This window comes from Lipotes vexillifer, unplaced genomic scaffold, assembly GCF_000442215.2.
Source record: "Lipotes vexillifer unplaced genomic scaffold, Lipotes_vexillifer_v1.1 scaffold12, whole genome shotgun sequence".
In the NCBI taxonomy this organism is placed as follows: domain Eukaryota; kingdom Metazoa; phylum Chordata; class Mammalia; order Artiodactyla; family Lipotidae; genus Lipotes; species Lipotes vexillifer.
Genome location: NW_006796716.1, coordinates 1,288,017 through 1,313,993, shown reverse-complemented (window position 1 = coordinate 1,313,993; position 25,977 = coordinate 1,288,017). Strand labels below are relative to the sequence as shown.

At 41.3% G+C, this 25,977-nt stretch overlaps 1 protein-coding gene and 1 non-coding gene across 7 annotated transcripts in view; one reads left to right on the top strand and one right to left on the bottom strand.

Annotated features, from left to right (window-relative positions):
• GTF2I (general transcription factor IIi) overlaps positions 1-25,977 on the top strand; it is a 104,849-nt gene that overhangs the window by 1,211 nt on the left and 77,661 nt on the right. For 4 of the 6 annotated variants that reach the window (XM_007468763.1, XM_007468762.1, XM_007468761.1 and 1 more), the window contains exons 2-4: positions 18,557-18,660; positions 22,999-23,137; positions 25,336-25,470. In XM_007468763.1, the coding sequence (XP_007468825.1) occupies positions 18,562-18,660; positions 22,999-23,137; positions 25,336-25,470 (373 nt within the window). In that variant the 5' untranslated portion in view covers positions 18,557-18,561. Of the gene's footprint in view, positions 1-18,556; positions 18,661-22,998; positions 23,138-25,335; positions 25,471-25,977 lie in introns of those variants that run through there. The other 2 variants (XM_007468759.1, XM_007468758.1) reach the window with 1 other exon arrangement.
• On the bottom strand, positions 13,775-13,847 carry TRNAG-CCC (transfer RNA glycine (anticodon CCC)). Its single transcript has one exon. It is a non-coding gene; the product is annotated as a tRNA-Gly (tRNA).

Here is a 25,977-nt window from a genome sequence, read left to right as displayed (position 1 = left end):
GGGGCAGGAGCAGACGCGGTCGCGGGGGACGACAGTTGCACGCGCGCGCCTGGGCGCGTGGGGGAGGGGCGCGCGCGCCGGCGCGGCGTGGGGGGGCACCTCACGCGTGAGGCCCGCGCGCGAGCGAGCCTGCGGGCTGCGCATGCCCGGCCGCTGATTGGCCGGCTCCGGCGATGCGGGTGCGCGCGCGGTGCCAGGCCCGAGCCGTGGGGTCGCGCTTGGCCTGGTGTCTCCGGGGCTCGTGCGCCCGGGCAGCAGACGCGCCGGATTGGTCGGCGGGCGGCGGGGGCGGTGCCGCGCTGCCTGGTAACTGCGGGCCGGCGGGCGGGCCCCGGAGCACCGCCCCGCCTCGCCGCTGCCCCTGCCCGCCCCTACCCGCGCCCAGGTGGAGCCCGGAGTGGGCTTTGTCCCCGGCCCGGCCGGCGCGCCTGCCCCGCGGGGCCTGCTCTTTTGGGGAAATAAACACAATGACCGGAAGGAAAACCTCAGCCTGCGGGCTGTGAAAATATGCCGTCTGGATTCTGCCAGCACCCGGTCGGGGGTTCAGGGAAGAAGACATAAAACTGCCCTCTTTCCCCGCTACTTGTGCTTATCCAAGTTTTGCCTTTTAATAGCGAGTTTCTTTTTTGTGTTTAATGTTACGGTTTTGCGCTCATTTGCGTCTGAGAATGTTCAGATGTTGGGTCCTGTTGGTGTGGTGCTCACTCCTCGGAATGCGGGGCTCCGGGCAGACTTCTCACCTTCCTGCATTCAACTTTGCTGCAGACAATGCCTTGATGGTCCACTGCATAAAAGTGGTCTTCGGGAGTTCAGGAAACAAAAGGGGAAGTTTGCAAATGAGAGTGCCCTGAGGAGGCCGGGTGTTCCCCCCGCACTCCTCCCCGCTAAGCCCTAGGATTTGGGATATCCGATTTTATTTCCTACTACATATTTTTGCTTTGTCCGTTTTCCAGCCACTGTAGTCTACTGCCTTGCACTTTAGTTTCTCCCGCTTCTTGGGATCTTGGCTCACACCTGTAGGCTGGAATGACTTTTTCTTCGCTTGAGGCTGTGGAACTCTTTTGCTCACATGCAGTTACTTTAGAGCCATATCTTATAACTTTGGGTCAGAATTTGTTGCTTCTTCATACAATCAGCTTGTTTGCCGCTCCTAGGCTGGCGTCTTTACTTCCTCTTGGAGTGTGTTTGGTTATGCTTTGTATACACGTGTCTGACCTAGACACTAGGTATTAAACTCCTGGAGCGGGTAGGGATTAAGCCTTTTCCGTCTTTGTCTTTCTCCCCCTTCCAGTCTACAGCCGTCAAAGTGCTTTGTTTATATTAGTAGCGACAGCTAACGCTTGAATAATGTTTATATGCCTGGCATCGCTCTTAAGCACTTAAGGTATGTTTTTCTTATTTAATATTCATAACAACCCCGTTCCTATAGATGAGGAACAAGACTAGAGAAGCTGTGTAATTACCTCTTGGTTACCCAGCAAGTAAACCTTGAATCGAAGATTTGAACCTAGGCAGTATGACTCTTCACCCCTAAGCCAAGTGGTTCTGAAAACCCAAGCAAGCATCATCCTCCCCTGGAGGGCTTGTTAAAACACAATAGCTGGGTCCCACCCCAGACATTCTGATTCTGCAGGTCTGGGGTGGGGCCGGAAATTTTGCGTTTCTAACGAGTTCCCAGGTGCTGCTGCCGCTCCCAGGACAGACGCTTTGAGAGCTGTTCACTACCAGAGGAAGTTAAGTTCTGAGGGAAGTTTATTCTAGATGCTTGCTCTTCATTACTTTAAAATGAGATCTTAAAGAACCAAAAGTAATTCGTACTGCTTACTGTAGATTGCTTGGAAAACAGAGTTAAGAATTTTTCTTAGTGTTGGTTACAAAATTAAAGTTTAACAGGTCTCCAGTTTAAAAAGGAGCCATGGATTTGAGTACAGAATACAATTAGAAATCTAATCTTGGCTTTTTTTCCCCTCTCATTCATTTATTTTTTCATGGCACAGGCATTTATGTCTTTCAAGTGATGCCTAAAGCATCCTATCCCCACCAGAGTCTAAAGATAGGGCCTGAGCTTGGAACTGAGGGAGGTAGGCTGGGCCAGGCCGGGGCAGGCAGAGCAGCTGGGGCTCCCTAACTCCACCCTCCCGCCAGTTCCATACCCCAGTGATTTGGCTAACTTTTAAGAAAATGGCTACAAAGACTTTGTCATTAAAATGTAGGCTTTGGGCTTCTTTTTCTTGGGGCACAAGTCTTGGTGAGAATGATTTTTAGTTTTTTTGGTATAATGGATTTCTTTCTGAGGAAAGTAAGTATGCTCAAATCAGGTAGGAGTGGGATTAGCTTACGGTAATCTATCACTTTAAAATTTTTATTTATTTATTTTTTGGCTAAGTTGGGTCTTCGTTGTGGTGCGTAGCCTCTCATTGCGGTGGCTTCTCTTGTGGGGCACGGCTCTAGGTGCGCGAGCTTCAGTAGTTGCAGTAGGCGGGCTCTAGGGCGCGCGTGGTTTCAGTCGTTGTGGCACGCGGGCTTAGTTGTTTCACGGCATGTGATCCTGGACCAGGGATCGAACCCATGTCCCCTGAATTGGCAGGTGGATTCTTAACCCCTGCGCTACCAGGGAAGTCTCTCATATCATTTTTTTGATGATCCATAGATCAGTGGTGTGTTCCAAAACATAAAATATAAGAGACAAGGTCCCCGCTCCATGTTATTATCTAAAGGAGCAGTAAATAAAACACTTAAGCTTTTCTGTTATTACTGGTGTGTAGCTATTTGCATTGCATTCTACCTAATTCATTTCTACCATTGTTTCTTTCTTCATTGAAAACATGAATTTTTAAAATATTGCAGTCCTCTTCATATAACTGCTGTGGTATAATTAACATGAACTTGTCTTAATCACTGGCTTAAACAGATGCGGGTAAGTAATTTTTATGTATGTCTAAGGGAAAGCATTTTTTGAAGAGTTGTTTGAGAAGTAATACCCTTTGAGCATGGTATTTCACTTTTCCCAATATGCATTAGAGGTAATCTACCTGAAAGATAAAAACCATGAATTTTATTAATAGCAGTTTACCAAAGGTCATTGGTACCATTTTTCTTCAAAAGTTGTCTACATTTATTTGGATTAAGCTTATTCATTGTTACTAACTGAAAGAAAGTAGGAAATGCAGTTAATCAGTTGTTCATTATAATTGTAGAGTTGAGTTTCCTTGTAATCAATGGGCTTTAAATGGCAGCATAGCAATATGAACAATAAAATTTGGTTAAACAAAGTGTAACGGAGGCTACCTGCCTGGGAGAGTAAAATGAAGAATTAGTATTTTAGAGGATGTATTAAAAATTATGGGAAAATTACAGAAAAAATCATGTGGATAGATCAGAAGCGCTGAAGGTATTATCATAATATTCTTCATTTTCCATTCTTTCCTCTTTCTTCCTTTACCATTTTCCCTCTTTCTTGTCTTTCCTTTACTGGAATGCTCAATGACGCAGTTTCCCTGTTTTTTCTTTTTTCCTCTTTTCCTCTTTGTTTCTACAATCCTTGTCTTCATATCCCATGCCTGTCTCTGGAACTACTCCTTTGCTTTAAACACTTTGACCTAGTGGGAAAGTAAGAAAGTTCCATATAACCAGGGACTGTCAGAGTTGATGGCAGATTGACTCATGTTCCTTGGTTTAACTTGATGAAAAATTATAGAGGATTTTAAAAGAATTAGTTTATTTAAAAAGTAACTTGAGGCAAAATGAATTTATAATTGAGAGAGAGGGAGTATGGCTTAGTGGGTATAGACATAGGTTCTCTTTTTTTTAATATTTATTTGGTTGCGCTGGGTTTTAGTTGTGGTAGGCGGGCCCCTCAGTTGTGGCTCACCAGCTCCTTAGTTGCGGCACGCGTGTGGGATCTAGTTCCCTGACCAGGGATTGAACCCGGACCCCTGCATTGGGAGCATGGATTCTTATCCACGGCGCCACCAGGGAAGTCCCCTTATAGTGATTTTTTAAAAATTGTGGTAGGGACTTCCCTGGTAGTCCAGTGGTTAACACTCCACGCTTCCACTGCAGGGGCCGCGCACGCCATGTGGCATGGTCAAAAGAAAAAAAAAGTAGTAAAAAATTGGTAAAATATACATAACACAAAACTTAACACACAGTGTTAAGTGCACAGTTTGTACAGTCACATTGTTGAGCAGCCATCCCACCATCCATCTCCAGGACTTTTTCATATTCCTAAACTGAAATTGCCCGTTAAAGAGTAATTCCCATTCCCTCTTCCCTCCAGCCCCTGGCACCTGCTGTGAGGCATGTGGGATCTTAGTTTCCTGACCAGGGATGGAACTGGTGCCCCTTACACTGCAAGCGTGAAGTCTTAACCACTGGACCACCAGGGAAGTCCCAAATTTGACTGTTTTAGGTACCTCATATAAGTGGAATTATTTGGACAGTATTTGTCCTTTTGTGATTGGTTTATTTCATTTAGCGTAATGTCCTCACGGTTCATCCACGTTTTAGGATGTGTCAGAATTTCCATCCTTTTTGATTGTTATGGTGATTTTTAAAGTTTTTGTTTTTATAGTATGGCAAAGGAGGTAATTTTTTTAAAGTACTGTATATGACTATATTATTATTACTGTCCACTATATTAAGTGGAGAGTAATGAAGAGTTTGACCCTATTTAGGGTATTTGGTTAAAATCAGCCCTGGTTAGACTTGTGAAGATTTCTGATTGTATAGGTCCCATACTTTTGAAAACTGATGTATGTTTTGATTCCATTTGCATACACTGTCTCTAGAGACCATAGTATTTTTAATTATATGTTAAAAATTATTTTCTGATTATGTATTTTTGTTGTGTTGATTGCTTCTGTAAAGCTTTTAGAGTACTTTTTCTTAGGGTATGTTGTAAAACAGTGGGGTAGTCACTTTACCCAACTAGATACTCACTTCATAATTTTTTTCTTTAATTGTAGTCTTACCTATAGGAAAATCAGTTTTCTTTATAATAACAAAATGAGTGTTTGAACTATTGTTCACTATTCATTGTGTTTTAAGCGTTGGAAAAGAAGAGATCCCTTACCACATTTGGAACAGTACTCATCTATCTACTTAACCAACATACTGAAGGCCTTCTGGGTGGGTTAGGTATTGTGTGATGCCCTCAGAACACAACCCCCAGAACACAGTCTATTTCTAGGAGAATGCTTGTATGGGCAAATTCTGTTGTTTGTTGAGAGCTTCACAATAAAGACTCCTTAGTTCAGTTTGTATATTCAGTCTAGTTTACTTTTTTTGGTATTTAGCGCAAGGTGACTTTTAAACTTAAATTGTAAAGCAATCTTTGAGGAGTAGGTTTGATACAAGCAAATTTTCATGCTTGTTGTATGTATGCTTTAGAAGGTGCACATACTATATTTCAAAGCAGTGATTTGTCGTTTATCTTAAACTTACACAATATTATAGGTCAATTATATCTCAAAAATAGCTGGGGAAAAAAATAAAAATAAATGGTTAAAAAAAAGCAGTGATTTATTTTGACAACTTATTATTTTTCCTGCCCCATCAGAATAGGTTATTTTATTTAGCAGTATTAAAGCAGTTAGTTGGGAAATTTTCATTTGTCAGGCTTGGATTTGGAGAGTTTATAGGTAGATAAATAGGTATTACATATATGTGTATTTTAAAAATAATTAACTAAAAATTTTTTAAATTTACTTTATTTAAATTTTTGGCTGCGTCAGGTCTTTGTTGCTGTGCGTGGGATTTCTCTAGTTGCGGCGAGTGGGGGCTACTCTTTGTGGCGGAGCACAGGCTCTAGGCGTGCAGGCTTCAGTAGTTGTGGCACATGGGCTCGGTAGCTGTGGCCTGCAGGCTCTAGAGCACAAGCTCAGTAGTTGTGGCGCACGGGCTTAGTTGCTCCGCAGCATGTGGGATCTTCCTGGACCAGGGATTGAGCCCATATCCCCTGCGCTGGCAGGTGGATTCTTAACCACTCTGCCACCAGGGAAATCCCTAATTAAATTTAAAGTTAAGTGCTGGGACTTCCCTGGTGGTTCAGTGGCTAAGACTCCACGCTCCCAGTGCAGGGGGCCCAGGTTCAATCCCTGGTCAGGGAATTAGATCCCACATGCTGCAACTGTGGATCCCGCATGGATCAACTAAAGATCCTGCATGCTGCAACGAAGATCCTGTGTGCCTCAACTAAGACCCGACGCAGCCAAATAAATAAATAAATATTTAAAAAAAACAATTAAATGCTTACTCAATTTATTGAATGCTTGTGTTAAGCGCTCTGTCAGGTACTTAATAGCTTCTGATACCAACCTTGTGAGGTAAGTACACATATTATTGTCATTTTCCGGATTAGTATATTTGGGATTAAAGAATCCCACAGTCAACCATATCTAATATTGGAGCTAGGACTTGAATTCAGAATTTGGCATGATTCCAAAGCTGCCATTCATAATAGCTTTGCTCTGTTGCCTGCTTTCTGTAAACAATACATTAAAAAGATAAAGATGGAACTTTTAGGTCACAGTTACTTGATTTTCATTTCCTCTTCCAATTCATACAAAGTTAGAAAAAGAACAAGTGAGCCAGCTTATCAACTACCAAATGTTTTTTAAATTTGAAGTAAGGACAAAGGGGCACATTCTTTGTGTATTGGCGGAGAAAGCTGCTACTTTTAAAAAATCTGCACTATCAATTTAAAAGTTTAACTTACTCATTTGTGAAAAATTTCAAACTAGTGCCAAGAAAAGTTGTGGGTCTTCCTGAATAGTTGGTAAGGTGTTTGTTTGTTTGTTTGTTTCAGAGACAGTGTTTTGGCTACTGTGACACTCAGTATTGAAATTGTGTGATCCACCTTTGGGCAGATTCTCTTTCCATGCCTTCATTTTAAAAATTTTATCATTCTTCCCTTCACCTGGCTTTTTAAAAAAAGATAAAATTTAGCTATTTTTGTTAGCTATCTCAACAGTATTTTGGAAATGGGGTGGAGAGGGTATAAAGTTTTAAGTATAAAAATAAACACGCAGATCATTTCAAATCTTAACCTTTCAAATGTATTTTGTTTCTTCTTGAGAGATCACTTGGTGTTTACTGATAAAATTACCAGCTTTATTTCAGCAGAAAGAAAAATTTTAGTATCTCAAAATGTAAGCATAGCCTGCTATGAAAACTTAAAAGCCTTGACTTTTAAAAATCAATCTTGATCAAAGGTTTGTTTTAGGGATTTCTAATTTTCTTTCTAAATGGTCTCTTTGGCTCTATTTCTCTTGTTTGCTGAGGTGTATATGTTAAATATATGTGTTACCATATTAATATAAATTGTGATACTTTGTATTATTTTATTAAATATTTATAAAATGGAACCTCTGGGGCTTCCCTGGTGGCGCGGTGGTTGAGAGTCTGCCTGCCGATGCAGGGGATGCGGGTTCGTGCCCCGGTCCGGGAGGATCCCACATGCCGCGGAGCGGCTGGGCCCGTGAGCCATGGCCGCTGAGCCTGTGCGTCCGGAGCCTGTGCTCCGCAACGGGAGAGGCCACAACAGTGAGAAGCCCACGTATCGCAAAAAACAAAACAAAAAAAACAAAACAAAAATGGAACCTCTGACGAAACACCAACCTAATTTATTCCCTTTGAAAATACCTATTAAGCCTATAGAGATAAGCTCTTAGAGATGTGTATTAAAATACTCCTCTGTGTTAATAGGCAAGGAATAAGGAAATTCTGGGAGTTACAGGTTCTAGTGTAGTCTCTGGCAAACTGATCTTATCCAAAATGTTCTGTGCACTTCTGGGACATTGCCTGGACAAACTAGAGAATATCTTGAGAATGGTGCCGCTGAGGAATATTTTGGAAATCATGTTACAGGTAAAGCACAGGACAAACTGGGGGTGCTTGGTTTGGAGAAGAGAATTATGGAGCACGATGCATTGAAAGGGCTCTTTTGTAGAAGGCTCTTTTAGGAGGCAGCAGTGGCTGAGACAGATTTGTTTGTTTGTTTTTAATATTTGTTTATTTGATTGCCCCGGGGCCTAGTTGCTTCAGGTGGGCTCCTTAGGTGCGACACACAGGCTTCTTAGTTGTGGCATGCGAACTCTTGGTTTCGGCATGCATGTGGGATCTATTTCCCTGACCAGGGATCGAGCCCAGGCCCCCTGCATTGGGAGCGTGGAGGCTTAACCACTGCGCCACCAGGGAAGTCCCTTGAATTTTCTTCTTTATCTAAGATTGTAAGTTTTAAGATGGAAATGGAGAAATGTTTGTTGAAAATAACAAAATAATAACACAAAAAAGAAATGACATAAACGGAATAAAAGAAACAAGATCAGTGTTATGGGTCCCCACACCCCCACCTCCCACGGACTGAACAGTCTGACCTGAACCTTAATTTGAAGCAGAAACACGTTGAAAATTTAGAATATTTTAGAAATCAACGTAATCAGAAATACTGAGAATCTCAATTTTTTGTTAGAGTGATGATGGCCTGTGTGAAAGTGTTTTAATTTATTTTATTTATCTATTTTTGGCTGCCTTGGGTCTTCGTTGCTGCATGGGGGCTTTCTCTAGTTGTGGCGAGCCAGGGCTACTCTTCATTTTGGTGCACGGGCTTCTCCTTGCGGTGCCTTCTCTTGTTGCGGAGCACGGGCTCTAGGTGCGCGGGCTTCAGTAGTTGTGGCATGTGGGCTCAGTAGTTGTGGTTTCGGGGCTCTAGAGTGCAGGCCCTGTAGTTGTGGCGCATGGGCTTAGTTGCTCTGCAGCACGTGGGATCTTCCCGGACCAGGGCTCGAACCTGTGTCCCCCTGCATTGGCAGGCGGATTCTTAACAACTGCGCCACCAGGAAGGTCCCTGAAAGTGTTTTAGAGTTCTCTTTGACTCACTGTAAAATTTCTTTTTATTGTTTTGCTGTTCAGCATTAACGTCAAGGATCAATAATTTTTTTTTTTTTTTTTTTTTTTGGTATGTGAGCCTCTCACTGTTGTGGCCTCTCCCGTCGCAGAGCACAGGCTCCGGACGCGCAGGCTCAGCGGCCGTGGCTCACGGGCCCAGCCGCTCCGCAGCATGTGGGATCTTCCCGGACCGGGGCACGAACCCGCGTCCCCTGCGTCGGCAGGCAGACTCTCAACCACTGCACCACCAGGGAAGCCCAAGGATCAATAAATTAAAAGCAAAAGTGTGGTCAAATGAAAACACTTACATGGAATTAATTATGGGCTTATTTTGAGGTAGAACGGACCAGTACAGTAAGAACACAGATAAACCTGATCCCTGAAATGGATCTCCAATAAGAAACACAAGAAGATTTTAAAGAATGGCTGGAGTCTGTTTTCAGAGACATGAAAGAAGGCATTGCTTCTATTAAACAGTAGCTGACAGGATAAAAGATAAAAAGATGAAACAGCAACAGGCCAATTAAGTTCAGCTTTGAACTTTAGAGGAGAATTAAAATCAAATCAGGGAGACAAAAGATGAAGTAAAAAAAAAAAGTTCAGAATTGAAGAATTAAGGAAATTGAAAAAATGGGAACGAAAATGGAATGGACTCTGGTAGCTATTATTTTTGTGTACTGGTACACTTTATCAACCCTTTTCTCCTGATAACAGTGTCCTGCTTTGCCTTTTAACTGCTTACCTTCCTATTCCACGTGGTTCTGGCTAGATTGCCAATCACAGTGTATCCCAGGTAATCTTGTTCTGACTAGCCACGTGGGCTTGGGATAGGCTCGTGACACAAATCCCCAGAACTTTTGTGCAAAAAATAGCAGGAAGATATGATAGTACGCTGCCTCTAGGATCACAGTATAGGTGTGTGGTAAGCATAAAGATGCATGTGGCCATCATTGTCTTAGGAAAGAAACCCATCTGCTCAAGAAGTGAGGCCTGCAGGGAGGGAATAGAGAGAACTCTGATGATATCTCTTGTGTTCCTTGATCTAGCTGTGTATAGAATCAGTGCAGTGTTTAGGCTGAATAGTTAAATAAAACAATAAAAATTCCTTTGTTCACTTGTGGTGGTTAGAATTGGGTATTTGTAACCTTGCAGTGTAAGATAGTTCTGGCTAATTCATAAATTGTTCTTGAAAACAGAGGACTATTGTAAGTAAGGTGTGGTTCCCAGAGTTGGTGGGACTAATAAGAATGTTCTAGAATTATAAAACAAAACTTTTGTAAAAATAGCAAAAAGTTGATAAGATAGGAATTTTGAAGAGCTATTATGAGAAGCTAATATTAAAAGGAAAATGGGGGAATTCCCTGTCGGTCCTGTGGTTAGGACGCCTCACTTTTCCGCTGTAGGGCGCATGGCTTTGACCAGGAACTAAGATCCTGCGAGTCCTGCGGCGCAGGCAAAATTAAAAAAAAAAAAAAAAAAAGGAAAATGGGAATTAGTAGTAGAAGTGGGGATCTCTTTTGCCCTAAGGGCATCTGCCAATTTCACCATATGAACTTGAGTTTTGAAAACCATGTGAGATGAGAGGCTGAAATCAAAGCCCAGAATCTGCACAAAATTCAGGGGACAGATAGACCCTTCCCCTCAATAAGTTTAGACCTCAAATTGGTTAAGGCTGATTAAGAAATAAGCCAGCTTGCATCCCTATTTGTGGTCTGGGTTACCATCTCTGGGTGATCCCAGGAACCTGAAGCTTTGGATTATGGTGATCCCAGGCAGGTATTGTTCCCAGATAACAGGTCTCATATTTAAAACAGTGTTTGGATGTAAAACGACCAGCATACAGTAAAAGACAATCAGGCATACATGGGAACGAGAACCGTGAGTATGAGCTAGAACTATGAGAAACATCAGAAATACACCTGCAAAGACTTGAGGTTTTTGAATTATCATAGACTGTAAAACAGCTACCTGTACTGTGTTTAAAGAAATATGTCAAGCTTGAAAATCTTTAGGGAGTAGGAAACTTTAAATGTGACATGGCAACAAATAGAAATTGTATAAATGAAAATTATAAACAAAATAAAAAACCTGATGGGTAGTTTTAACAACAGAATAAGTATAAGTGAAGAAGGAATTAGTGAAATGGAAGATAAGTCAGAAGAAAGATTAGTCAGGGAGGAAAAATGGGAAAAATTCAGAAGAGGGTAAGAGATTTAAGGATTAGCATACATTTAGTCTGCGTCTCTGTGTAGGATAGGAGGTAGACAGTGGGACAGAGACAGTACCTGAAGAGATAATAGCTGAGAATTTGCTACTACTGAAAGATGACAATCCTTAGCCCAGTGAATGATAAATGTACTGAATAAAAGGAAATGTACACTACACACACACTATACAGAGTGAAACTGTAGAAAACCAAAGACAAAGAAAACATCTTAAAAACAGCAGGGTGAGGATTGGGATTACCTTTAAAAGAGATTCTAGATGACTTCTGACTAGCAACAATGGAAGCGAAAGATAATGAAATAACCTCAGTGTGCCGACAGGAAATATTTGTCAACCCAGATTCTTATCCTAGTTGAAAGTATCTTTCAAGAATAAAGAATTTTTAGCAAACAATAAGTTTGCCATGAGAAAGAAACTGTAAAGGATTAACTTTAGGCAGAAGGAAAATCTGAGATGCAACAAAGAGTGAGCAAAGAATTTCATAAATATGTATGTGGTTAAATCAAAATGAAAATTAAATTGTTCAAAACAAATAATATTGCATTAAGAATACAGAATTAAAATACACATACACAAAAGCTGAATAATTAAGGGGCTATATCCACATAATAATTATCAGAATTCTGACAGTTTATGCAATCAATGTGTAGTCATCATCAGTGGTCAGTTTAGTAATGGGCATAGGACCCTAAGCAGATGAGTCACTCAGGAAGAAATACAGATGATAAAAACTATGAAAAGTGTTTCTTTAGTAAGCAAAGAAATTCACCTGTTTTCGTAATAATGAGGTATCCATAGTGATTAGGCCATAATTCTCCAATATGTTGGTGAGACTGATGAATTTAGAGTTTTTAAACATTTGTGGTAGCAATGGAAAAATTTTAGCATTATGTATTAAGAGGTATAAAGATTTTCATGCTATATTTCAGTATTAAATTTTTTAAATACAGAAATAAAAAGGCAAAAGCTAATTTTATGAAGATGTTGAGAGAAATTGTATGATTCCATTTCGATGGGCTATTATGCAGCTATTTAAATAACTTGTTCTGTAAGAATATGTAACATGGCAGGTGATGCTAGTTGATCATTAAGGCAAGGTCCCTGTACTCATAGTGGGTTAGGCTCTTTGTAATTTTACTAATTTATTCTGAGAATCTGCGTCCCAGAAGTCTTGTGTATGCATTTTAACTTGACTATATCATGAAATTACTTCTCTGTCCCTTTTCTGTTCTTTTTGTCAGGCAGGCTACATTGGTACTCTGTTCTATGGGGATACTCTTGTAGCAATAATCCTTGGAGATTGGGACTTCCCTGGTGGTGCAGTGGTTAGGAATCTGTCTGCCAGTGTGGGGGACACGGGTTCAAGCCCATGTGGTCCGGTTGGATCCCACATGCTGCGGAGCAACTGGGCCCTTGCGCCACACTACTGAGCCTGTGCTGTGGAGCCTGCGCACCACAACTACTGAAGCCCGCGTGCCTAGAGCCTGTGCTCCTCCGCAACAAGAGAAGCCACTGCAATGAGAAGGCTGCATGCACACCGCAATGAAGAGTAGCCCCCGCTCTCAGTAACTAGAGAAAGCCCGTGCACAACAACGAAGACCCAATGCAGCCAAATGAATAAATTAATTTAAAAAAAGAATCTTTGGAGACTGGCAGTGAAGAATGCGCACACAGAGTTGGGATTGGCCTTTGTATCCTGGCTCATGTTCCCTTAAGTTTCTTTTCCATTGATTAGTTCATTCTTTTGCTATAGCTACTACCGTGGTGGCTCAAGAGGTCATGAGAATTTAAAAGTTTACTCAACATAGTTTAATTTCTATAGCAGTATAGTTTTTGTGATAATGGAAAAATTCTATATCTGTGATTCTTCACTACAAAAGTCACCAACTACATGTGGCTGCTAAACACTTGAACTGTGGGTAAAACTACTGAGGAACTGAATTTTTAATTTTAATCTCGATTAATTTAAATTTTTTTTTTTTTTTTTTTGCGGTACGTGGGCCTCTCACTGTTGTGGCCTCTCCCGTTGCGGAGCACAGGCTCCGGATGCGCAGGCTCAGTGGCCATGGCTCACGGGCCCAGCTGCTCTGCGGCATGTGGGATCTTCCCGGACCAGGGCACGAACCCACGTCCCCTGCATCGGCAGGCGGACTCTCAACCACTGTGCCACCAGGGAAGCCCTTGATTAATTTAAATTTAAATAACTACCTGTGGTTATTGGCTACCATATTGGATAGCCCATCTCTGGAGGGATACCTTCCAGTTGTCTCCTTGACTGCTGATTTTCTGCCTTGGATTATTGCCTCCTTCCTTACAAAGAGAGATCACCATTTCTCTCCACACCACCCCTCCTTTACCAAGACAGCATCAGAGATAAGACAATGGGGAATAAATACATTGTGGTACAAATCCCAGAAGTCATTTTCTTGTCTAACATTGGGCTCATCTTTTTTTGTTGTTGTTAGTTTCCTGTAGTGCGTGTGTGTGTTTCTTTAATATTTATTTATTCATTTTTATTTGTTTTGGCTGCAGTAGATCTTAGTTGCGGCACACAGGATCTTTGTTGCAGCATGTGGGGTCTTTTTTTTTTAAATTGTGGCATGCGGACTCTTAATTGCGGCATGCAGACTCTTAGTTGAGGCATGCATGGGGGATCTAGTTCCCCGAACAGGGATCGAACCTGGGCTCCCTGCATTGGGAGTGCAGAGTCTTACCCACTGGACCACCAGGGAAGTCCCTGAGCTCACCTTCTGAATTGTCTCAGTTCAGTTTTTTTTCCTTCTCTGTGTTTAAAAAGATTAAAAGGGATCTACCATTTTTATATTTACTGTTTTATGGTGGGCATGATCATTTTGGTCATTTTCCTTTTTGATCTAAAGAGCATAACTGTCCCGTTTTAGGTACTTTAAATTTTTGTTTCATGGTCACTTTATTTTTATTTTATTTTATTTTATTTTTTTGGCCGTGGCGTGTGGGATCTTAGTTCCCCGACCAGGGATTGAACCCTGACCCTGGGCAGTGAAAGCGTGGAGTCCTAACCACTGGACCGCCAGGGAGTTCCCCATGATCTTTCTTTTCTTTTCTTTTCTTTTCTCTTCTCTTCTCTTCTCTTTTCTCTTCTCTTCTCTTTTCTTTTCTTTTCTTTTTTTCTTTCTTTCTACCTACCTATCTATCTGTCGCTGCACCGGGTCTCAGTTGTGGCACGTAGGATTTTCATTGAGGCAGGTGGGATCTTTCATTGAGGTGCGTGTGGGTTCTCTGTTGTGGCACGTGGGCTCTAGTTGAGGCCTGCGAGCTCAGTAGTTGTGGAAGTGAAGGTTATTATGGAAAAATAATACGGCTTGTCCATTTTGACTGAGCCACATTTTACTATAAGTTTACTTAAAACTTATTTATCCAAGAGAAAAGAATAGGACATAGGCTGTACGGAAAATAATTTCTATCATCTAACCATTCTCTTGCTTGATACTGTTGCCTTTTCTGTTTTGGGAAACAAAATTCTTATTGTTAACAGATACGGGGATGTGTCAGTTTTTTTATTATAAAATTTTATTTCCTAAGTATGTATACTTCATTAGGTTTTTTTTTTTTTTTTTGCGGTACGCGGGCCTCTCACTGTTGTGGCCTCTGCCGTTGCTGAGCACAGGCTCCGGATGCGCAGGCTCGGCGGCCATGGCTCACGGGCCCAGCCGCTCCGCGGCATGTGGGATCTTCCCGGAACGGGGCACGAATCCGCGTCCTCTGCATCGGTAGGCGGACTCTCAACCACTGCGCCACCAGGGAAGCCCACTTCATTAGTTTTTGATGCCCAAATCTAGCCTAGGAGTTAATTCACATGCTAACACATGGTGGAGCTAGATCACAGTTTCATTTATTTATTTATTTATCTATCTGTCTATTTATTTATGGCTGTGTTGGGTCTTCGTTTCTGCGCGAGGGCTTTCTCTAGTTGTGGGAAGCGGGAGCCACTCTTCATCGCGGTGCGCGGGCCTCTCACTATCGCGGTCTCTCTTGTTGCGGACAACAGGCTCCAGACGCGCAGGCTCAGTAGTTGTGGCTCACGGGCCCATTTGCTCCGCGGCGTGTGGGATCTTCCCAGACCAGGGCTCGAATCCGTGTCCCCTGCATTGGCAGGCAGATTCTCAACCACTGTGCCACCAGGGAAGCCCCACAGTTTTTTTTTTTTTTTTTTTCCTTGCGTTATGCGGGCCTCTCACTGTTGTGGCCTCTCCCATTTGCGGAGCACAGGCTCCGGACGCGCAGGCTCAGTGGCCATGGCTCACGGGCCCAGCCGCTCCGCGGCATGTGGGATCTTCCCGAAACGGGGCACGAACCCGCGTCTCCTGCATCGGCAGGCGGACTCTCAAGCACTGCGCCACCAGGGAAGCCCCACAGTTTTTAATAATAGGGAAATCATCCTCTTTTTTTTTTAATTGAAATTTAGTTGATTTACAATACTATATTAATTTCAGCTGTACAGCATAGTGATTCAATATTTTTATAGCTTGTACTCCATTTAAAGTTATTATAAAATATTGACAATATTCTCCTGCGCTGTACAGTATATCCTTGTAGCTTATTTATTTAATATGGTAGTTGGTACCTTATAATCCCTTATCCGTATCTTGCCCCTCCTCCCTTCCCTGATGATCTTTAATAATAGGGAAAAGGGGGCTTCCTTGGTGGCGCAGTGGTTGGGAGTCCGCCTGCTGATGCGGGGGACGCGGGTTCTTGCCCCGGTCCGGGAGGATCCCACGTGCCGTGGAGTGGCTGGGCCCGTGAGCCATGGCCGCTGGGCCTGCGCGTCCGGAGCCTGTGCTCCGCGACGGGAGAGGCGGCAGCGGTGGGGGGCCCGCGTACCACAAAAAAAAAAGGGAAAAGATTTACATACATTTTTAGCCAAAACGATTTTTCATGCTAACAGCTCAGCATGTTCTCTAATATTGGGCCTTCAGTTAAGGAACACCCAGGTGTCTTTAGTAAATTAACTTATATACACAGATTTATTTTTAGAATTTCTATTTATGCTTCCAGTCATTAATTTTTTAGTCATCCTTTCATATTAGTTTCATTTGATTATTTGGTCTCTTACTAAAACCTAGAATTAACCAAATTGAAAAGGGATACTTTTTAATAGGCATCTAATTTGCATGCTATTCATAGAAAGACAATTCTTTTAGTATTAGAATTTTTAAAAATTTGCTTTAGGGGCTTCCCTGGTGGCGCAGTGGTTGAGAGTCTGCCTACCGATGCAGGGGGCACAGGTTCGTGCCCCGGTCCGGGAAGATCCCACAAGCCGCGGAGCGGCTGGGCCCGTGAGCCATGGCCGCTGAGCCTGCGCGTCCGGAGCCTGTGCTCCACAACTGGAGAGGCCACAACAGAGAGAGGCCCGTGTGCCACAACAGAGAGAGGCCCGTGTACCGCAAAAAAAAAAAAAAAAGTTTGCTTTAGGATTTGGCTTCTTAGAATGTCTTTATGGGATGTATTTTTGCCTTTTAATTTTTAAATTTTGATGAAATATATATGACATTAAATTTACCATTTTAACCATTTAAAGATGTACAGTTCCCCTGGCATTGAGTACATTCACACTGTGGGGTTTTTTTTATTCTATTAAAAAAAATTTTTTATACATCTTTATTGGAGTATAATTGCTTCACAGTGCAGTCTTAGTTTCTGTTGTACAACAAAGTGAATCAGCCATATGCATGCATATATCCCCATATCCCCTCCCTCTTGAGCCTGCCTCCCACACTCCCTGTCCCACCCCTTTAGGTCATGGAAAAGCACCAAGCAGATCTCCCTGTGCTATGCTGCTGCTTCCCACTAGCTAGTTGTTTTACATTTGGTAGTGTATATACATCAATGCTACTCTCAGTTCACCGCAGCTTCTCCCCCACCCCTTGTCCTCAAGTCCATTCTCTATGTCTGTGTCTTTATTTGTGCCCTGCCACTAGGTTCATCAGTACCATTTTTTTTAGACTCCATATATATGCGTTAGCATACGGTATTTGTTTTTCTCTTTCTGACTTCACTCTGTATGACAGACTCTAGGTCCATCCACCTCACTACAAGTAACTCAATTTCGTTTCTTTTTATATCTGAGTAATACTCCATTGTATATATATATATATGCTGCATCTTCTTTATCCATTCATCTGTCAGTGGATGTTTAGGTTGTTTCCATGTCCTGGCCACCATAAATCGTGCTGCAGTGAACATTGTGGTACATGTCTCTTTTTGACAATCACATTGTTGTGTGACCATCATCACTATCTATCTCCAGAACTTTTCTGTCATCCCAAACTAAAACTCTGTATGTGTTAAATAATAAATTGTCATTGCTCCCTTCTCCTAGACCCTGGCAACCATCATTCTACTTTGTGTCTCAATGAATTTGAGTATTATAGGTAATCTCATGTGAGTGGATCACACATTTATCCATTTGTGTCTGGATTATCTCACTTAGAATAATATTTTTAAGGTTCATCTATATTGTATGTATCAGAAGTTCGTTCCTTTTTAAGGCTGAATTACATTCCATTGTATGGATAATATATTTTGTTTATTCATCTGACAGTGGACTCTTTGGTTTCTGCCTTTTGGCTGTTATGAATAATGCTGCTGTGAACTTGAGTGTACAAATATCTATTCAAGTCCCTGCTTTCAGTTCTCTTGAGTATATACCCGGAAGTGGAATTGCTGCATCATGGTAAATCTGTTTAATTTTTTAGAGAACTACCAAACTGTTTTCCACAGTGGATGTACCATTTTACACTCCTAAGAGCAATGCACAGGGGTTCTCATTTCTCCACATCCTTGCCAGCACTTACTATTGAATGGTCTATGTGTTTGTATTTTTATAGTGCTTGAAATTCAGCTGACCCTCTTTGCTGATGCAAAAGTATCAGACAGTGTTTTCTAAAGAGAATGTATTATAAAGGAATCTTATCTCTTATTTGTCCTGCAGCCTATTTCCTTCTTAATAAGATAGGAGGAATTCTCTTCACCCAACCTCAGTCTACTTAACCCACTCTTGAGTAATCAGTGTGCGCATGGGAGAAAGGGGAGGTTGTGTCTATTTCCTATGTGGAACTGTGATAAACTACCACTGGACTGTGAAGTGCATCACCTCTTCCTCATTGGGAAATTTTTTAACTGGTTCTGGGTGACACCTAAATTTTTTTTTGGAGGTTATGCTGACCTAGTTTTATGGAACTAAAACTAGATGGAAAGTTGGGGGTTAGATTCTCTATCTTATAGGATAACAGGATTTTGGGGCAAATATTGATAGATTACTTGGTTTTTAAGTCTTATTTTTTCTCTTAAGCAAGAAAACTGTAAATTAGGCAATTTATGGAGGAACCTCACAGCTCTAAACGTATGTTGAGCAAGGCACTGAATTTCTACCACTCACTTTCCTAATACTTCTCTTTCCTAGGGATCATGGCCCAAGTAGCAATGTCTACCCTGCCCGTCGAAGATGAGGAGTCCTCGGAGAGCAGGATGGTGGTGACATTCCTTATGTCTGCTCTTGAGTCCATGGTGAGATGGCTTTGCAGTTCTATAAAGTTTTCCATAGTTGGATAAGATTGGGCTTGTGAATGAGATTGATTTGTTTTTGGAAAACGTACACCGTGTCTATTATTTTTAATAAATACATACTGTTTTTGCTTGAGTAATAGTTATGGATTTAAGCCTTTCACATTTTATTGCATGTTTTAGAATGTTCTTAACTTATCCGAATGTGTAATTTTTTACATTTAATTTCAATTTTTTACCTCCCAGTATCTTAGGCAATCCTTTGTTTTGTAAGCATTAACTTTGAATTTAAGTGTAATATTTGAAGTTACTCAGAATGAGTTTGTATGTTATAGTGTGGTGCTGGTGTCCTATTTTATCTATGTAAAGAACATTACCACAATTTTGGGCCATAAGAGCATATTCACTATTTTACATCTATTCTTTATTTTATTGTGCTATGCTTCACAATTGTCTGAATTCTGTGACCTTCTACCCAATATGTAGTGTATTAACTGTTTATTTTTTTAAAAAAACTTGTACACATAATTGCAAAATATTAAGTAGTATTCTTCTGCTGTACTTTTATATTACTATCATGGTAGTAATTCAGTTGACTTATGTTTTTCTGAATATGTATTTGAACTCATAGATTTAAGAAACATCAGACTTAATTATTTTCTGACACAGTGAAATTATATATTCTAAGTAGGAGGATGCTGTGTATTTCCTGTCTTAAGCATTGACTAGTATCATATAGCATTTAACCTCACAGTTCTCAATATGACATAGTTCGTGGAATCTTTTTTGTTTTTCTGTTAGGGCATTTTTTTTCTTCTTTCTGCTATATAAGAATTAAAAAAGTTATCTCCTTAAAGAAAGAAATTTTAGAATGGTTAGTGGCTGTATATACTAATACTTTTTTTTTTTTTAAGTATTTATTTATTTGGCTGCACCAAGTCTTAGTTTCATCATGTGGGCTCTTAGTTGCGGCATGTGGGATCTAGTTCCCCGACCAGGGATCGAACCCAGGCCCTCTGCATTGGGAGCATGGAGTCTTAACCACTGGACCACCAGGGACGTCCCTACTATTACTTACTTTTTTTTTTTTTTTTTTCCTTCTATAACTTTCTGACTGTCACTTATTTCTTGCTTTTGGTCATAAAGTTAGCCAAAATTTGTGGCTGTAACGTTAAATAATGTAGAGATTAAATCCTATTCTGTTGATATTAAATAATTTTCTTTAATACTACTCTCTATGTAGAATGAAATAGGGTCACATAGGACCCATTCCCTTCCTTAGAATATCTTTATAGTTTTCTCATCTTTGGCAGAAGTAAGAGGATCTCTCCTCCTGTTCCCAGTTGTATACTGTGATGTATAATTTATAGGTGTACAGGTCAGCTTCGTCCTTCTTCCTGTGGCCCATAGATTTCTTTGATCTAATCCTCAGACAGTACATGAATCTTGCTTTACTGTTTCGTAAATACTGCCTTTGGAGACAGGGTTGTCCAACTAAGAGTGTGGATAGTGCAGCAAGAATGCACCCTCATTTATCACAAGGTAAGTAAATAATAGTTCCTTACAAGTGAGCAGCCATGGTACATCTCATAGATATGTACCATGTAACATATCATAGAAACGTCATATAACAAAATTATAGTATAGCATTGTTCGCCGTGCTGGGAACGATTGTTGGCTCACCTCGGTCACTAGTTTTCTACTGTGGCTTTATTACAGTTCAAAAGATTTCTGATCGTGACAGTAGGTATAAAATTATTTATTTGAGATACTGTTTTTAAGCGATATTATTCAAGTAATTTCCATTTAAGAAATTAGGGGCTTCCCTGGTGGCGCAGTGGTTGAGAGTCCGCCTGCCGATGCAGGGGACGCGGGTTCGTGCCCCGGTCTGGGAAGATCCCACGTGCCGCGGAGCGGCTGGGCCCGTGAGCCATGGCCACTGGGCCTGCATGTCCGGAGCCTGTGCTCCACAACGGGAGAGGCCACAACAGTGAGAGGCCCGTGTACCGCCAAAAAAAAAAAGAAAAAAAGAAAAAAAGAAATTAGAGGGTGGTAATTGTACAAATCAAAAACAAATGGACGGGGCTTCCCTGGTGGCGCAGTGGTTAAGAATCTACCTTCCAATGCAGGGGACACGGGTTTGAGCCCTGGTCCGGGAAGATCCCACATGCCGCGGAGCAACTAAGCCTGTGCGCCACAACTACTGAGCCTGCGCTCTAGAGCCCACGAGCCACAACTACTGAGGCCCGTGTGCCTAGAGCCCGTGCTCCGCAACAAGAGAAGCCACTGCAATGAGAAGCCCATGCACCGCAATGAAGAGTAGCCCCCGCTCACCGCAGCTAGAGAAAGCCCGCACACAGCAACCAAGACCCAACTCAGCCAAAAATAAATAAATAAAATAAATAAATTAAAAAAACAAAAGGAGGAAGCTGTAGTTTTCAACAAATGATGCTGAGAACATAGGTTCTTTGGGGGGAAAAAGTCTTTATTGTGCAAGTTAAACTCTAGATGAGTAAAAAAATTTTTTAAATTGTCATATTAAGATAAACTAAAAAGACCAGAAGAAAATATGTATAATTATGTATTTAATTCCATAATTAGAATAGAATTGCCATAATTCTATGCCAAAATCAGTGAGGCACTGTTATGCATTAATAGAGAAACACTTAACATAGTAGAAAAATAAGCTAAAGTTAGCCTAATTTACAAAAAACTGTCCAAGGTACAATACTCTAATTTATTTATTTTTGTTTATGGCTGCGTTGGGTCTTTGTTGCTGCACACAGGTTTTCTCTAGTCGTGGCGAGCGGGGGCTACTCTTCGTTGCAGTGCGCGGGCTTCTTATTGCATTGGCTTCTCTTGTTGCAGAGCATGGGCTCTAGGCACGCGGGTTTCAGTAGTTGTGGCACGCGGGCTCAGTAGTTGTGGCTCGCAGGCTCTAGAGCGCAGGCTCAGTAGTTGTGGTGCGTGGGCTTAGTTGCTCCGCGGCTTGTGGGATCTTCCCTGACCAGGGCTCGAATCTGTGTCCCCTGCACTGGCAGGTGGATTCTTAACTACTGCGCCACCGGGGAATTCCTAAAGTACCCTTTTTAAATGGTTCTGGGAAAGTTGCACGATAACATTTGCTAGGATATTGTGAGTTAGCTCTTCTAGAGGTGCAGATGGGAGTATCAACTGATAGAACCTTCTTAGAAAGCAATTTTTAGTAGGTTTTGAGAACCTTAAAAGTATTTACTTTCAGAGTCAGAGTTTCTTGGCTATGTTGTTTCGTGTCTCTTGACTGTTCTGAGAAAGTCACTCAAGATACACGTTGTTCGCAGATTAGTATTTCATTGTTATTCTTAGGAGTGATAATTAGGGTTTGCACTAAATGAATTATTGTTTATCCATAAAATGGAATGGTATATACTCTATTAAGAGTTTAAAGAATGTTTAATCTCATAGGAATATACTCAGTAAAAGTATACTCATCTAAATGGAATTCCTGGTGTATACATATGGAGATACTTCTGGAGGTGGGATTATGTGATGGAAGTTGTAGTGTGGCTTCCAGACCCCACCTCCCCCATTCAGGACTGATGGCACTAATCCCCCAGTTTCTGTGAGTGTCAGATGCTCCCTTGCCCAGGGTCTTTCCCCTTCCTTGGGGAGGCCCGTCCCAGCTCCAGAATTTCTGCGGTGCATCTGTGGCAGCTGTTGATTCCCCCTTTGCAGAATCCTGCCCCCTCACAGCGCACAGCTGTTGTTATTGGGAGTGCTCGCCAGTAAGCCTGTGTGCAACTCTTAGTCTGTTTCTTGGGTATTTGACCTATAACAGATTACAAAGGATTTCTGCCTTTTTTCTTATAAATTGTGTGATTTCTTCTGTTTAATATCAGGGTTGTTGGGACTTCCCTGGTCATCCAGTGGGTAAGACTCCATGCTCCCAATGCAGGTGGCCTGGGTTCAATCCCTGGTCAGGGAACTAGATCCAGCACGCATGCCACAACTAAGGAGCCCCACATAACCACAACTAAAAGCCCTCATGCCACAACGAAAGGATCCCAGATGCTGCAACGAAGATCCTGCGTGCCGCGACTAAGACCCGGTGCAGCCAAAATAAATAAATAAATAAATATCAAAAAATAAAATCAGGGTTGTAAACTGTTAGAAAGAGAGGTCCCTTTAAAAAAATGGGGACTCTGTTGTGTATATGATAACTTAAGGCCCAAACTAGGAACTTCACCTCATCCACATTAGGTATTAAGGCAGGTCAAGTGATAAGATTTTTTATTCATCCAGCAGAAACAGTGCTTTTAAACATCTGTATATAACATAAGATTTCCTATTTGTGTATTTCAGTGTAAAGAACTGGCCAAGTCCAAGGCGGAAGTGGCCTGCATCGCAGTGTATGAAACAGACGTATTTGTTGTTGGAACAGAGAGAGGACGTGCTTTTGTCAACACCAGAAAGGATTTTCAGAAAGATTTCGTAAAATACTGTAAGTATTGTATTTTTATCTTTGGTATTTCATAAATATTAAATCTAAATATTTATGGATAGCACATTGTATTTTCTTCTAAAGCTGAATGAGATTTATACACAAAAAAGACTTTCTGAAGTCCATGGAGACATTTCAGAATGCTCAAAGTGAATCACTGACACGGTAACATATTAGGGGAAATACTGAAGAGCTTAAGAAAAATGGTAAATGTTTATTGTACTGTGCTCCTTGCTTGACATTACTCTGGTTTAGTGAAACATGTTAGTAGAAGGTAGAGAAATGTCAAACTTATTAAGATTTCTTATTCAGATAAGCAGGTCTTTCCCTGATAGATGTTCGGTGCATTGGGAAAAAAAAAGTTTTTCTCTGTGCTTTAAATTTGAGTAAGCATGAAGCAATGTTAAACAGGTCTTCTTGACTCCCTCAGTGGAATCATCTTATCCTCCGTCCTCAGTCAGTTTTGTGATCCTCCATCAGGAGTTCATCCAGGTAGTGTACTTATTTGATACCAGAACAAATGCAGTAGAGAAATTTACTGTAGGGTGTTAATACCTAGGACTTCTCGCAGTGTGACAGTTTTCGTATCTGTGTTTAACCTAACGCTCTCCGTAGGTTTTATGTTAACTCAGTGATACAGCATTTTCTTAAACATGTCTATCAGCATATAATATGTATGTCTTTAAGATCCAAACTTAAATTTCCATTATCCAGTTAGATCCAATTCATGATACAACAAGCAGATAATGGGTGAATAAAAAGTTTACTTAATTCATTAATTTCAATTCTCAATTGTATGTTTTTTTCAATTGTATTTTTAAAAAACATATCCCCTCCACTGTAAAACATCCCTCCTCCTCCCCCCCCTCGCTATAATCTTTTAAGCTTTATGGTAGCATTCTGTTTAAATTTTTTTCCATTATTTCTTATCATTTTGAGAATTTTTAAGACTTTGATTATGTTTATGTATTTAAATTTATATTAATAATGTTGCTTTGATTATGTGTATATCAGTTGCCATCTGTCCTATGAATACTGTAATCCAACTGGCAGCTGTGTTTACATTTCCATTCCCTATACTGTCTTGCAAATGTGGTTCTTCAGTGGTTAGAACTAAGCATTAGGGGAATTGTCCTCAGTTGCAAATTGTAGTCCCTGCCTATTAGTATTCATACTTTTTTTTGTTACCAATAATTTGATGCCACAGAGAATAATCTTTGGATATAATTCTTAAGTTCCTAATATTTGTTTCTATAAATTATTCTGCAGACAAGGATCAGTAGTTGTCTTCTGAAACTAAATCAATAGGTGTATAAGTCAGTTTTTTTTTTTAATTTATTTTTGGCTGCGTTGGGTCTTTGTTGCTGCACGCAGGCTTTTTTCTCTAGTTGTGGTGAGCAGGGGGGCTACTCTTCGTTGCAGTGCGCGGGCTTCTCGTTGCAGTGGCTTCTCTTGTGGAGCATGGGCTCTAGGCGTGCAGGCTTCAGTAGTTGTGGCACATGGGCTCAGTAGTTGTGGCTCGCGGGCTCTAGAGCGCAGGCTCTGTAGTTGTGGCACACGGGCTTAGTTGCTCCATGGCATGTGGGCTCATGGCATCCCGGACCAGGGCTCAAACTCGTGTCCCCTGCATTGGTAGGCGGATTCTTAACCACTGCACCACCAGGGAAGTCCCTATGAGTCAGTTTTAGAAATTCTTGGAAGAAGATTCTAAGCTCCCTTTCAGAGTTTTGAAAAGCACTGTCCAGTAGAAATAACGTAATGTAAATCACTTAGGTAATTAAAAATTTTCTAATAAAAAGTAAGGAGAAACAAATCATTTTAGTCGTCGTATTTTACTTTATTATTTATTTATTTTTTTTTTTTGCGGTACGCGGGCCTCTCACTGCCGTGGCCTCTCCCGTCGTGGAGCACAGGCTCCGGACGCGCAGGCTTAGCAGCCACGGCTCACGGGCCCAGCCGCTCTGCGGCATGTGGGATCTTCCCGGACCGGTGCTCGAACCCATGTCCCCTGCATCGGCAGGCAGACCCTCAACCATTGCACCACCAGGGAAGCCCTAGGTGTTTATTTTTAAAGTTCCTCCTCCTCCCTTTCCTTTCTGTCAAATCATAAATGTTAGTATTAGGAAAAAATATTCTTAGTGAAAAATCAAATCTTGAGATAATGGATATAGACCTTATATATCATTAATATTTTACAGGTGTTGAAGAAGAAGAGAAGGCTGCAGAGATGCATAAAATGAAATCAACAACCCAGGCGAATCGGATGAATGTAGATGCTGTAGAGATTGAAACACTTAGAAAAACAGTTGAGGACTATTTCTGCTTTTGCTATGGTAGGGTTATACACTTGAATTTCCTAAAAGACTTTTCTAAAGGGCAGATCCCGTTGTTGACTTAACATTCATGTAACATACTTTTACAAATGAATGGGGTAATTCCCAAATACTGGGTTAACATTACAAATGACCTTTCTTCTTCTTTTTTTTTTTTTTGGATAAAGTAGATTTTATGGAAATGACTTTACTTTCTAGTTCCAGTTTCTGGGAGCCCAGAATTAACTGTAGCTGTTAGAGGTTTTGTTTTGTTTTTAATTAAAGAGTGGTTTTAAGGTTCACAGCAAAATTAAGAGGAGGGTACAGAGATTTCCCACATGACCCTGCCCCACACACACATGCATAGCTTTCCCACTGTCGGCATCCCCACCAGAGAAACTTCAGGACATATCACAGTCACCTAAAGAGGGCTGCTTATGTTTGACATGCGTGCTGGTCTTACCAAATCCCTGGGAAAAACCACCTTTTGTTAGTCTAATTAAGCAGTAAACAGCTCTTTTTAAGAAT